Source organism: Gymnogyps californianus, chromosome 2 (assembly GCF_018139145.2).
Source record: "Gymnogyps californianus isolate 813 chromosome 2, ASM1813914v2, whole genome shotgun sequence".
Lineage (NCBI taxonomy): Eukaryota > Metazoa > Chordata > Aves > Accipitriformes > Cathartidae > Gymnogyps > Gymnogyps californianus.
This window is the reverse complement of record NC_059472.1, coordinates 35,124,404-35,138,908: the sequence shown is the minus strand read 5'-3', so window position 1 is coordinate 35,138,908 and position 14,505 is coordinate 35,124,404. Positions and strand designations below refer to the sequence as shown.

The 14,505-nt window shown below is 43.6% G+C and overlaps 1 protein-coding gene across 1 annotated transcript; it reads right to left on the bottom strand.

Moving 5' to 3' along the window:
* Positions 1-4,661: 4,661 nt before the first annotated feature.
* Positions 4,662-12,121, bottom strand: RPL7 (ribosomal protein L7). Its single transcript, XM_050892495.1, has 7 exons — positions 12,077-12,121; positions 11,042-11,144; positions 10,346-10,512; positions 9,546-9,683; positions 9,058-9,167; positions 7,708-7,918; positions 4,662-4,729 (listed from the first exon to the last, which is right to left on the bottom strand). The coding sequence occupies exons 1-6, from the start codon at positions 12,088-12,090 to the stop codon at positions 7,710-7,712; spliced, it is 741 nt and encodes a 246-aa protein (XP_050748452.1). The 5' UTR covers positions 12,091-12,121; the 3' UTR covers positions 4,662-4,729; positions 7,708-7,709.
* Positions 12,122-14,505: the final 2,384 nt, after the last annotated feature.

The following is a 14,505-nucleotide window of genomic DNA, read 5'->3' as shown; positions in this document are numbered from 1 at the left end:
TCCAGGCAGACTCCAAAGACGAGTGAAGTTGTACAAAACGCCTCTGCCCGCCAGAGCAACTCAGGATGGGAAGCAATGCAAAGCATGCGGCACGCTGGCTAGTCAAACTGGATTCACAGCCTCTCTGCGCTGCCAAAACAGTGCTAAGCAAGGGAAGAGTAATACTGCTGCTGACACCTCCCTCTGCTCCCTTTTCCTCCTCTACCCTAGATTTTACTTTGCACGTGGCTTCTTCCCCATATACACCCCATGGCCCTATGACTGCACACTCCCTTATTTTTCATTGTTTTCTTCCAACCAAGTACCTACTTATTTCATAATGAAAGATATTTAGTGCAATGAGTAATTTATATGAAGAAATACTTAGCAGACAAAAAACCTGCTTTTGTGGAGTTTTTTTAACTTTCGAAAAATAATTCAGGGAAAATTGCTTACAGCTCTGAACTTTGAAAATTCGCTCTTATTTGCAGTATGACCAAGGTCACAAGTACTCCTCGTTTTCATGGATCAGGCTAGAAATGGCTGGTGTCATCACCTACAGACAGACTGAAAAATGATGGAAGCTTTGTGTAGAAAATTGTTTCTGAACACCCTTGTTCTTTCTTAGCACTTGCAATTCATGAGCTCAGTACTTGATTTTTCAGACTTTTCAGTCATGAAAAACTGCACCATGTAAGAGCCTACTTACATCTAAACCTGCATTTAGGCAGGGCAAAGATATTTTTGTGATCCTAGATGCCTGGAGTAGTCTGGTACGGTACAAAAGCTTTCAGAAAAAACAAGTATGCTGAGAATGAGAACTTCACAAGAGAGAACTGGCACAATCACATTAAAGATCCCTGAAGACAAAGGAATTCCCACTACAACTTACACCTAATGAAACTAGTTGAGTAGAACAGTTCACCTGGGCTTTGGGAGACTAAAATTTTGTTCCCTTCTAAGCTCGACTGTTTTCAGATTCGTGTCTGTCTGCTCTGCAGTTTCCTAATCTAAGCTAAAATCGGGATCTTCTCCCTGCCTGAGACTTTGGCACAGCTTCAATAAGGAGCAACGTCCAGAGATTTTCTCACCTGCAGTTCTGTGGAAAGGACGGTCTTCTGGAAACTGGGAGATGGAAGGAACCCATGGATCTAGTTTCCTAAGTGTGAGCAAACCAGTTGTATGAAGCAGGGACGCCACTTCGCTTGCTGGGGACTCAAAATTGACAGTAAGCCCTACTTAATGCTCTAAAAAATACATGGGTCCCAGTCCTCAGGAGAGAGCTGTGAGATCTGGATTCCAAACAGGCAGAAGCAGCAAAGCCCATAAAAGGTATGTGAAGTCCTACCATGAAGCACTATTTATGCTGAGGTTTAGGTGACTTGCCACTTTGTGCACTGCATCAGTCCAAGTTCCCTTGTGAAGCACGGAACACCCACCACCGCCATTCTGAATTTCACTCTGGGTGGCCAGACATCTTAAAACAAGGCTCTAACTTGTATCCCTCGAGTACCTGAAAAGCCTGCATTTAATAACTTCTGCCGAGTAAGAGAGGCTCCGGGACCGACCTCAACAAATCTCTTAGAAGTATAGCATATGCTTTAAAGGAAGAAAAAACCCCCAAACACCAATTTAGAAATGACCACTGACAAAGAATCTGGCACACCACTGGTTAAGTGTTCCAGTGTCTAATTATGTTCCATTAAAATTGTTTGCTTAAAGCCAAAATTTATCTGGCTTCAATTTCAAGACATTTCACCCTATTATAGCTTTGTTAGATCAAAGAATTCTCTATTATCAAACTACTTTTCTCCATGGAGGTAATTATAGGTAGATACTCATTTCTTAACCACGTCTGCCTTTAAAGTAAGCTCTCCCAGTATTATAAGGCACATGCTTGATTTTTGGCACGAGAACTGGATACTGCATTTGGCACTAGTGCAAACACTACTGGAACAAAAGTAGTATTACCTCCCCCATCCCATTTGATATTCCCTTTCTAATGCATCCAAGAATTGCATTTGGCCAAGTGGGAGCTTACGTTCAGCTGACTATCCATCACATCCCCTAACTTTCTCTCAAAACACCAATTCTTGGGATGGGCTCCCATTCCGTTTCCAGATGTATGACTTTACACTTGGTGATAGTGAAAGAGGCTGGACGCCAGCAAAGAAAGGAATACCAATTAACTGTCAAGCCTATAAACCTTAGCACGCCTAAAAAATTTGTGAGTTGTTAGCATTTCAGTCAGTCTCCTGTTGCTTCTCCAATAGCTATTAGGTAAAGCTTCTGGCTTCAGTTCTGAGGAAAAAAAGGAAGACGCTGGTCATTCTGAAAGAGGATAAGAGTTCATAGAAATTTTATTCCAGAATGCGTCAGCAGCTGGCAGTTATGGACAGCGAGAAAATAATAGCATGTTTGCAAGAACCTGAACTTTATCATAGAATGTTGACAAAGGATCTGCATTATTTATTGCTTAGGGACCAAGTGATTGTATTCATCAGCTACACTTTTAACTCAAATTACCTCATAAATGCTCCAAAATGTACTATTCATGCACTGAGTAAGTGGATCATGCCTCATTTCCAGTGCAAATTCTGACCTTAACTCAGATCATGAGCTGTTTCTCTAATTGCCTACTACAGGACATGCCTGAAGAGCAATACTAAAACCCCTGAAAACTACGCTAGTATAAAAGGTGACCAACTATGCAAGATTAACGGCTTAAACACAGCTACACTTTAATATTAGTTCCCACACTACGTATTAACATTTTGCAGCTGTTATCTGAAAGTGCATTTGAGGCAGGTTAAGAAAAATGAGCTACTCTAGTACCATGAAAACCAAATTAACTTTCTCCTCACTAATGCTTTAGTGCATGTATTCTTTTAAACAAAATTTGGGACCTACAGGGCATTCTTATCAGACAAACAAGGTCTGTCCTACAGCACTCATTAACTTCATGAGTTTATCTTTTATTCTCTATACCTATCATACAAAGTTTGCTATCCATTTGTATGGCTTCATTATATCCATGAAACGCTTTTCTGTTAAGAATATACTAGAACATGTGTATGAGTCCAAGGGAAATAACTGAAAACCTTGTAGCAAAGTAATGGAAGAACTCTACCAACTGAAACAAACAAACAAGGATACCGAAGTCAACAAAACTTTTCTCAGGTACATCCCCCCCGATATCTGAATTTCATTACCCGGTGGTGCAGTTTTAAGCTGAAAGGAGTCAGATTATACTCTTACAAGATCGAGAACTGAAGGTTCCCATTAATAGGGCGAAGTGATTATTGTAATTTTCACCCTAAGATTTTTTCCCTTCCTCCAGCAACTTTATGAAAATGTTTTTTTTCCTTGTAAATCATACCACTTATTTTACAAAGATGCCTAACAAATGAAGTACTTCTACAGTTTTTACCTCATTCACTCATTAAACCCTCTTCAAGCATGTATCAGTAGTCTAATTACTTGCACTGAATAGCTGTAAGGAACTGCTAAGTTCTGATTTGTGCAGTTATTAGCTTAAATGGACAAAGGCGTTGGTACCTTCGTATTTAGACACAAGAAGCTGTGTTACCAAATTCTGGAGCTTGACTCCCAATAGGGGAATTGTCACTTTAGGTTTTAGAATTATCAGTTGTTCAGGTATCTGGAAACACGGACCCATCTGACACTCAGCTCTTTTGCCAATGTCCTAACACATTAACAAACAAAAGCACACAGCTATTTTCAGTTAGGCCACTACCATCATTTCCTGAGTTACTTAAAAAAAAAAACCTAGCTTTTGACAAGCTTTAATAAAACTTTTTAACAGCAATGCTAGTTTATTTAAAGTGTAGAAATAAGCTTTTGCACAAATTGGGAAAAAAAAAAATCAATGCTAGTGATTTTTAAATGGACATCCTTCATTGGTGAAGTATGTAAATACAGCTTGCCTGTAACTGAGAAAAGCCTTTCAGAGCAGACAAGACTTGATCTGTTGTACCAAGTGCCTTGGCAGGCTAAGGCTCCTCCAGTGAAGTGCTTGCAAGACGAGACGTCAGTATCAACACAAGCTGAGTTATGCATTTTACTAGTCCCTGGGTTTCTAATCTGTACTCCGCTAGACCTACACATTAACAACTGTTCATGTCCTCATGAATCCTGTGGTCTCCACTTCTATAGTACTGGAAACAGAACACCGCAAAAAAATTATGTGAAGCTGAGTAATTATCTAGAATGTGGAAAATAATTTGCTATTTTGTAAAGTATTTCATGTTACTTTTGGTAAAAAAAATACCTGAAGATGTTCAGAGCTGGAAGTAATTATGATGATCTTAACATGTTAAGAACTGATTTACCCTTGCCTCTTCATCGAAAAATCTTCTCACACAGCTTTCTGGTGCACTACACTAAGCAGGAATCCTGTCCCTCAACAGCATACAGCTCAGTTTGTCATTTACCATACTTTTAATCAGAACAAAAATAAATAATTGTTGCCACTCAAAAACTAATGTTACCTCCACGAATCCTTCCAAATCTTCTTCCTCCAAATGAAGGTTAAACAGAACCATCTATACACTGCTAATTCAAACTATACCTGGCTCTTTGAAACAGGTTACTCCAAAGTTAACTTAGCAACCACCACCACTAGAGAAGAGGATCACAAAAAGAGACCAATCGAGATGACGCACTGTTTTGTGCAAGATGGTTTTATTAACAGACCAGAGTTTGAAAGATTGCAGCTGGACATCTGAATCTGAAAGGGAAAAAAAAAGTATCATTAGACATGTGTAGATCTGAAACTACTTTGGCCACCCAAAGAATTAATACATTTCTACAGTTTATAATTCAGGGTGAAAATATTAATTTTATTTCACTGGATTTAAGCCTTCAATAGTCTTGCACACAATAACTAACTTCTGTATTAATATCTCTTCACTCAAAACACAGATTTCAAGTGCCAGAACTAACAGGATAAACATTTCTACTTCAACTATTGGTACCTATTTTCCTATTTGTCTAAATATCAAGCTCCCACCTGCTATGCTTTTAAAGACATACTGAGGCATTGTACGTATTCTAACTTTTGCTGCAGTAACTCTATTTTCAGCACACTTCATTCAGAAATGAAAGCAAAAAAGCAGACTTGAGACCAGTTCCTGTAAAGTCTGCTTGAGAGCTAATGAAATTCAGTATCTTGCCAATACTGAATCGTCAAAATTCAGTATCAAGTACTATGCTCTTTTTCCGCAATCTGTATGATGGAATCTATACTGGAAGTCTTTTTTTTTTTTTTAATTTATGTGATAATACCACTCAAGTAGTAAGAAATAAAGACAAATAGCAGGGAACCACCTACATATAGGGAAGAAGAATAAATACTCATCTTCAGATACACGGCCCTTCAGAATGACAGTACTATGAGTACTGCCAATATCTCATCTGAACCTACTGCTCTAGTTGCCCATTACCTCAGTAGAAACTACAACATTCTTCTATTTTCTACATGTAGGTTATCTGTATTTTAAATATGCACTCTATTCAGAACAGTAGGAAAATAGCAGGAAGAGAAAGTGCAAGAGACAAGAACAATCAGTTACCTTAGCTTTACATCAGAGGTATGTTTGTTTGCAGTCCAAGCAGAACAACTAACTGCTTATAAGCATAAAATAAGAAACTGCAAGGTCACTTCCTGAACTGAAAGATGAAGTAAAGCCCTGATGTCTGCTACTTACACGGGACGCTAAGCTAGAAGTCCAATGAAAAACACAAGCAACCAGCTGAATATCCCTAGTTTCTCTGCCAATATGCTACTCCTCACAGGCATTTATAGCCACTGCAATAGTGAACTAGAAGCTTCCCTCCTGTAGGAAGGCTCCTGAAAACTCAAGACCACCAGTATACTTCTTATGTTTGTCAGTGAAGATGGAGGAGAAAGGATCCACACTGACAGAAAAGCTGCGGGGTTTCAATTAAAAATAGCAGTTTCCATCTTATGCTCAGAAACCAGACAGGAGCATAAAGTGGAAGTAGTTTTGCTCAGTTGTAGTTATGAAGCCTCATGCACTAACTTAAGGGAAATATCTGCCAGTACTGAACTTCTAACAGTTGGTGCCACCAGCAGCAAAGTTTCTACAAGAATGCTAGTATGAGTAACGTAACATCACTCCAGGCAACAAACATTACAGCAATTCTGCTTCTCAAAGTTACCCACTGCTTCCCACAGTTGAGCTAAAAAGCTCTACAACAACAGCGTCCCCAGCAAGCAACTATTTTCCTAAAGTGCAAGTTTCCACGTGCCATGTAATCAGTGCTTTAGAATTCTGCTGCTTCACAGATGGAGACAACAAAGCAACATGCAAGAAACTTGGGGGAGCGGAAACTGAGGAAGAACAGCCTACAAAAAAGCCTAAAGAAAAAACGCTGTCAGTCAAATGGAAAGATATTTCATAGGTCTCCCTTAGCTCCTTGGACAGCCAGCAGACCTCAATGAGCTCAACTTGCTATACCTTGTTGGCTATAAAAACATTTTTAAAAGGCTTAAAAAAACCAAAAAAGACTTCCCTCCCTTCAGAAAATTTGATTTCTGAGAACTCATCCAAACAGCAGCTGCACCTGTTTTAAGCTGTAAAGTCACATCACTACCCACAATTTTTTTTATTAACCAACCCTCTGGAAGTTACGAATTCCTAACTAAACTGCACATCTGATTTCTTTATTAAAGAAAAAAAAAGGAAACAAAAAACCCAAACCCAAAAACCACCCAAACCAACCAACCAAAAAACCTTCTTGCCTTTAGGGAAAATTAGGTCTTTGCCTGTTAATTCTTTCCAAGCATCCTAACACAATGAAGTTTTCCTAAATTCCAGCGTATCTGTCACACCAAAAAGGCGTTTATCCTTGACTGAAAATAAGATATTGGCAACACCAAAGCTACTTTAGTGTGTAAAAAAGGTGGACAAAGCAAGAAGTATGAGAACTCTCAAAAAAGTTTTGGCTTTGAATGGCAGCGACCTTCTCATCAAAGCAGGAACAGCAGAGCGACAACAACAGATGGTAAGACAGATTGTTTAACTAGATAGTAACTTCAGGACTCAGCTGTCACTGTCAAACTGCTTTAAACGTTAATAAACCTTCCCATTTCTAAAGGATAGACTATTCAAATGGGCAAATTAGTCTTTCAAAATGACCATCTTGGTCACGTTAACATGAAAGCTTAAATTGAATCACTTTGAAGCTTGAACAAGCTGAAAATTTAGACCATTAAAATGGACTAAATTGACAATTTAATTTCTCCCAGTCCTAAACAGGCTTTTAGAGCAGAAATCAGACAATCTGAAAACACACTGTACTTGCAATCACAAGACTTTGGTCATATTAAGAGTTCATTAATGAGGGCTGAAAATTGTAGCCAAGATCTCAAGGCTTCCCCATCATAAAATCCAAATAAGGTTTTAAAACAAGTTATCAGTAAATGGAAAATAAGTTACTGGTAAAGTTTACACTTCCTAAACATATCAGCTATAATGAAGATGTAATTTCTTCACAAATGTTTAAGCTTTAGTAAGACTTCAAAAATAAAATCAGAACACTGTATTGTCCAAGGAGCTTTATACTGTAGGTACCACCCAAGCATGAGTGAATATATATTAAACCTGAATGTTCAACCAATAATGGCAGCAGCCTACATAGAGATGGAACAGTGGATAGTATTAACCTTTGGTAGTATCTCACCATTAGTTCATTCTCCTTATCAGTCTGTTGATCTGATCTTCTCTGTTACCAGCATCCCCTCCTTCCACGAAGTGGATCGTTTTCTTCTTCATTCCACCCCGAGGAGAGGATAACTTGAAGGGCCAAAGGAAGTTGTTCACAACTTTGAAGTTCTTGCCAACAGTGTAAATCTCATGGATCACATCTTCCATGCAGATGATGCCAAGCTTTCCTAAAATTCAGAAACATTGTTTTCAGAAAGGCTACGGCACCACTGGTCAACAACAAGCTAAAAATTATCAAGATATTATTGTCATACCTCCTTATTTTGATAAACTTCAGGAAGTCAGAAAGTACCCACTCTGTCATGACACCCAATGACTGACTTTTCCAATTAAAATGGATTAGCTGCAGCCAATCCAACATTATTTAGTTGTTACATTTGGCAAGAGGCATCAGTTTCAACTGCTGAATATTTGTAGCCAGCAATGAGGAACAACAAAAAACACACCCCACTTAGTGAGTCTTAGGAAAACAGACTGTATTCTTTGAAGAAAAGCTAGATTAAATACACTTAAAACCGTAGTTATGTGTAGCTCAAGGAAATTCACTGAACTACTTATGCTGTTGAACAATGCAATAGCATGTTTCCTTAATGCCTTTCCAGAGTCTTCAGTGACATGTTACGAGTTAACTGCTCGTAAAATACAATGCTAAAAAGGAAAGTGATTATAGCATAATACTTGTACCTTTAGAATCTGATTATCTATTGCACTGGAAAAGGAACAAACATAACACAGTCTAATTTGAAGTGATACACAAATCAAGTGCCAAAAATGGGAGAGACATCAGTGTTTGCTTTCATTCCTGGCATGACTGGAAAAGGAGCCTCCTAGAGCAGTCTATTTCCCGACAACTGACCAGCACACTTTGTTTTTACTAAATACACTAATCACTTTTACTAGCTAGTTCTTCTGACAGGAAGTTTAAAAAGTCTGTTTACCAGATCATGAAGGTCTAACACACAAACAACGTCTAATATTAAGTTTGAAACTTCAAAGCTATGTATGATAACTCCTGCTGCAGCACCTTTTCATTACTGAAAGATCTACTAACCTACTAAAGGTCGAGTTTACGTTTAAAATTACAGATTTAAAATGCTAAAGTTTGATTGTTTACACTGGTTTTCAATACTTTATAATGAAAGTTACTTCCAGCTTGCTTTGTATTAAGCTATTAAGACAGAAGTAGAGATTATTAACCAATCACTACTATTCTCCAGAGACAAGTAAGGATAGTTGTCCAGCTTCGCATTTATCATTCAAATTCAACAAGTTGGTTTCTTGTTTTGTTAAGTGAAGCAGTATTTACCAAGGCGTTTCTGAATCAGGGAATTATCAGTAAGAGCAATGCGCTGCTTGTTGATCTTGCCGTAACCACGCTTGTAGATCAATTCATGCACAGACTTCAGATTGGGATAACTGAAACAGTCAAGTAAGAAAAAAAATTTTAAGTCTTTGCAAGCCACATTCCAAGTTAACATTCTCGAATGAAACTTCCATAACAAACAATTTAAGATCATTTCAGCATGTCCAAAATGCAAATACAAAAGCAACAGAGAAGCAAATCTTACTTACACAGAATTCCCAAGAACACTAGTATGAGAGTGTAATCATATCTGGCAAGCATTACCTTTTAAAGCACTGCCTTCATCATGTTTTCAATTCAAAGCAGGGAAAGCACACAGAAGATCTAAAAAGATTCTGAACACAAGGGAAACCTGCAAGTCTAGTGTAGCAAAATGCAAAAGGCACTCAACATTTGCACCCTGATTTGATAAAACTGGCCACTTCACTCACCCCCATGCAATATAGGGTTCAACAATCCGCAACATGTTGATAGAAGCTTTGTTGAGTTTTACAAACGTGCCGTTAAAAATCTGACGCAGGCGAAGAAGCTGCAACACCTTGCGGACCTTAGGGCTGACACCATTGGTGCTAGAGAACACAGGAAAAAAGCCTCAATTATCTACATCCCAGATAACACTAAGTATCAGGTTAAAAAAAACCCCACAATAGTATTGTTCCCATATAAAACGCATCACTATTTACCAATTACACAAAGCAAGTTTAGTGGATCATTTACTATCTCTATATATTTCAGTATGAAGTTAAAATATATCTATTTCCATGAAAAGAATTAAAATAAGCATTATACTTAAATGATTTAGAACTATCCTTATGCTCTCCTGAACATAATTCTTCCAATCACACCTTTTGTTAGTTTTCTATAACACTTTACCAAAGGAGAGTTAAACAAACACTTCAAACAAAGCTTCGCAGAATATTGTGGAATACTGGCAGGTAATTTTATTGAGATTAAGGTGAAACAGAACAACCGTCTGCATGTATTTGTAGCCTTGCCTTCCTCTTAAAAATCAGGGATTCCTAAAGACAGTAGACATAGCCAGCATAATGATTTTGCACTTAATTAAATAAGCCTCTGGTGCACACACAACATACTGCCAACAACTTTCCAAGCCACCAGTGGAAGGCTTGATTTTATTGACATATTTAAGCCCTCAAAACAGACAGATAACAAGAAAGCCAATTTCAGTGCTTTTGAACATAAAATCGTTTACATCTGTATTCAATCTTACCCTCTTATCCTGATCACAAATGCCAGTTTCGGTTCCGCTGGAACGTAGTAATTGCCAGCTTTTCGGGCCATCCTGGCCATACGGATCTCCTGCCTATACATGTGCCTGTACTCCTTGTGGTAAGCTTGGGCTCTTGCATAGATGAGTTTTCTTTGTGCCTTACGGAACTGTAATCAATTGAAAATTACTTAATATGATTATAATACTATAGTATAAATATATTATATATGAAAATATAAAATGCCTTTTAACACATGAAAATCACCTTCAAATAATGTGGTATATTCTAGAACTTCCCACAAATAACACAGATTAAAGGAACATCTGCCCATATCATGGAGTTTAAAATCACTCTCAGCAACATTCTATAGAATCTGGAAAACTGTTACGCAGCAGTGCTGCTTTACCTTAAATAATGTTACCATGCATGAAGCTTACCCTCACAAAAGCTATAACCTCTTGCCTTGTAGAAGACTAATCTTACAGACAACTGTATACTTTGCCCTTACTCTGCTCAGAACCAGTTTGTTATTGACTAAAAAAAAAAAAAAGCACATTTTATTCCGAAACATTATGAAAATATCAACGTGCTAAACCTAAATACTGTAAACTTCTGTACTGCGTTACATCAGCACTAGTAGCTCATATTACAACAGATAAGCAATTCAAGTTAAGGAGTCATGAAATATTATTCACCTTTTTTATAGCCAACATCTTCTTCTGACGTTTGGCTTTTATAGCTGCATAAGCCTGCCGCTTTTTCAGCAGGCTTTCCGGTACAGATGGCACCTTCTTTGCTCTAAACGAAAAGAGAAAAAAAACCTCTTTTAGCTGATATGAAGAAACTGGGCTTTGAAGTCACACATGACAAACATCAGTGCAAACTCTTAACACAGTGCTTATGCAGACCTCTCTGCCAGTTCATTGAGGCATCTTCCTTGTTCCCACTGTTACCAGGCCTCGATGCAGCCTGAACAGATCACCTTTAACACTAGACAAGGAAATCTGACAGACTACCTGTTGAGCTGCACACAACCTATGTACACAACCGTAAAGACCGAAACCAATTGAATGATAAGGTTTTACCCTCCTTTGCTACAATCCAATCTGTAATAAAACAGTCTGTTTCAAGCGCATCTCTTTCAGATTAATAAACATTTCAACGGGTGCCTTAAGAGAAAGACTAGTTTAGCAACACTCTGAAATTTATTTCACAGGACTTTAAACTTAGTCAGATTTTAAACCTTAACTGTGACAAAACTTACAAGACTAGTGTTTATAGAGCCATAATTACCCGGGCGAGCCCCTACTCTAAGCGTACCCGGCTACGACTCCCTACTCAAGCCGCGCAGCGCTTCGCGCACCCTAGCGCGGCACTGACCGCCCGCCGCCAAACCAGGAGAAACTCTGCCGCCCCAGGTCCCTCACCCACGAAAGCGGAGCTTGGTGGCCTACTCTCCCTCCCACATCACCGAGGGCCGCCGGGGCAGCAACCGCCTCAACAGCCGCCTCCGGAAGGGACAGGACCGGCGGCGGCTGCATCCCCGCCGCACTGGGCCTCATCCTCCCGCCGCTCCCGGCCCCAGGCCACTTGTGCTCCCTCCCGTGTCGCCGGCGGAGGCCTGGCGACCGAGGGGCGGTGGGGCAGCGTCCCGGTGGTGGGTGCAGAGAGCAGGCACCGCCGCAGCCGCCGATGGCGGCGGATTATCCCAGGGCGGGACGGCCACTTACTCCTTCTCCGCCATGATCAGCGCCGGAAGAGAGAGAGCGGGCGCATGCGCAAGGCCGACTTAACCCATCTGCCTGCGCAGGCAGGGCCCTGGGCGCCGGCAGGACCCCGGGTTTGGGCGTCCGCGGCGGTGCCTGACCGCGGTGCGGGCGCCGGGGTGGCCGGCGAGTGCCTGAAGTAAGAGCGTCCGGGAGCCGCCCTCCGCCCGGCGGGGCCGGGACTTGGCTGTATCCCGGGGCGGGCGGGAGCCGCTCCGCCGTCAAACCCAGCCTTCCCCGCCGGAGGCTGAAAACGTGCTCTGCGGCGGTAGGGCTGCCAGGCATCTCGTGCAAGGCAGGATTTCCCCTCTTTCGGCCTTAAACCCTGTATCCCGTAACGGAAACCTATGGGACTCTACCTCCTGCCCTAGGCTTTCAGCCCCGCCGGGGATTCACAACCATGCTCCTCCTGCTCGTCCCCGCGGGCCGGAGCGCTTCCAGCGGGAGAGCCCGGGCTCCCGGGCTGTGTTTCCGTCTCTGCAGCTGGACGGAGCCCCGCGTGAGGAGCGTGGCTTCCCGGCTGACTTCGAGGGCTGCCGCCCCGCTCGCCTGCGGCCGGGGCCCGGGCCGTCCCGTCCGTCGCCCCTGCAGGATCGTTCACCAGGACGCGTGGGGAAATGGGAACGGCGGGCTCCGTTTCTGTCGGGCCGTGTTTTGGTTAGGTTGGGTTTACTTTTCAGCTCACCATACAAAACCAGTCATTGCGTAGACGGGAAAGGGAGGAGGGTTCGGGAAGCCGTGCTGCCAGCAGAGCTGCCCGTCCCAGCGCAGCGGCTTTTTATTTGGAAGGCTGCTTAAGGCTGCCACTGGCTCTTAGGCCTGATCCTGTGAACGCCTACCTGTGCTCTTAAATCACCCAGGGAGGCACCGGCCCTGACACAGCATTACGTATGCACGGGAGGAAGGGAAATTGGGGGAGCTCGGAGCAGCACAGAAGTATCTAGCGTGAAAAAAGCGTAGGCAGCTGGGCTGGGGATAACGAACGCCGAGCTCCGCATTTGCTGGTTTTGTTTGTTGCCTGTTGGCAGCACGCAGAGGTGCGAGGTAGCGCTGAAGAATGTTACCGAGAATGCTTTGGATTCGAGTTGCAGCTGCACCAACGTTGATTTTTGTAAAACAGCTTTACTTTATGGTAATACAGAAGCTTGTATCGCTTGATCTCATTAAAACTATTATAAAAGGGGGTAATTAAAATCAGCACGCAAACGTGCAATGAAACACCTACAGTATCTGCTGAAGGAAGAGGTTGTCTGCACTTTCCCGCAAAACTTTTGAACTCGAATTTCTGCTAGATCCGAGAGGCAGCGTTCACAGATACAAAGTTCCAACGGCTTCTCTGAAAACTGGCAGCTGCACAGGGAAGAAAGAGCGCAGCGCTCTGTGGCACACGGCTGCAGACGGGCAGAGGCAGCGGCAGCAGGCGGTGGGACGAGTCCTGCCCACCCACATGTGGGCGGTGGCAAGGGCAGGCTCTGCTCCTCGTCCTCCGGAGCTGGCAGGTGCCCAGGAGCGGGCTGCTCCCGGCGCTGGGCGTGGGGTGGCCGCAGGGTGCCCGGTGGCCGCAGGGTGCCCATCTATAGGAAGCGGCAGTCGTTCTCTCACGGAAGAAAATACGTTCCGCCTGCTGGTACTGCTGAGCTCCCGTTTCCATCAGTGGTTGGTTCGATTATTAACAGCCTCTGTATTTGGCTGACAGACGGAAAAAAAAAAAAAACCCAAACACCCATCGGGGTTCTGTTCAGCAGCTTCTCACAGCTCAGCAGAGAAACCCGAGGCACGCAGGCCTCGGGGAACCTGTGGGGACCCCGGCGGCTCCGGGCAGCTCGCCGCTTCCGTCCGTCTCTAGCCGTGAGCACGAACCTTTAACGCTGGTTCGTGCTCCTTTAACCCACGCTCCGGCGTCGTCAGGGCCGCTGCAGGCCTGCCCTCACACGCCGCTCCCCTCCGGCCAGCAAAGCCCGCGGGCACCCGCCCGCCGCCGCCTCCGCCCGCGCCCGCCCTCCGCCACGGCCACTGCCTCAAGATGGCGCTCTGGCGGGAGGCGCGCGGGGCGCTGCGCACCCTGGGACATGTAGTCCTCACCCCCCCCCCCGGCGGGAGGCGGGTTTCTGCCCAGCCCCGGCCGCTGGGAGCCGCTTGGAGCCGCCGGGACGCCCGCCCCTGAGCGGCGCGGAGCACCGGCCGGGCCCGGGCCCGTCGGGCGAGGCCTGGTGCCGCCGCGGGACCCTCCCCCGGCGGCGGGGCGGGGCGGAGCGGGGCGGCCCCGGCGAGCTGGGCGAGGAGGGGCCGCGGCGGGGGCGGGGAGTCCCGGGAATGCGGGGCGGGCTGGGCCGGCCCGGGGGAGGGGCCCGGCCGCCCGGCCCGCCCTATATAGGGGGCCGAGCGAGCAAGAT

Coding starts and splice junctions, on each gene's coding strand:
- RPL7 (XM_050892495.1), bottom strand. Junction 9,684..10,345: donor TTTGTGATCAGGATAAGAGG/GTAAGATTGAAT, acceptor TGTGTTCTCTAG/CACCAATGGTGTCAGCCCTA. Junction 9,168..9,545: donor GAACCCTATATTGCATGGGG/GTGAGTGAAGTG, acceptor TGACTGTTTCAG/TTATCCCAATCTGAAGTCTG.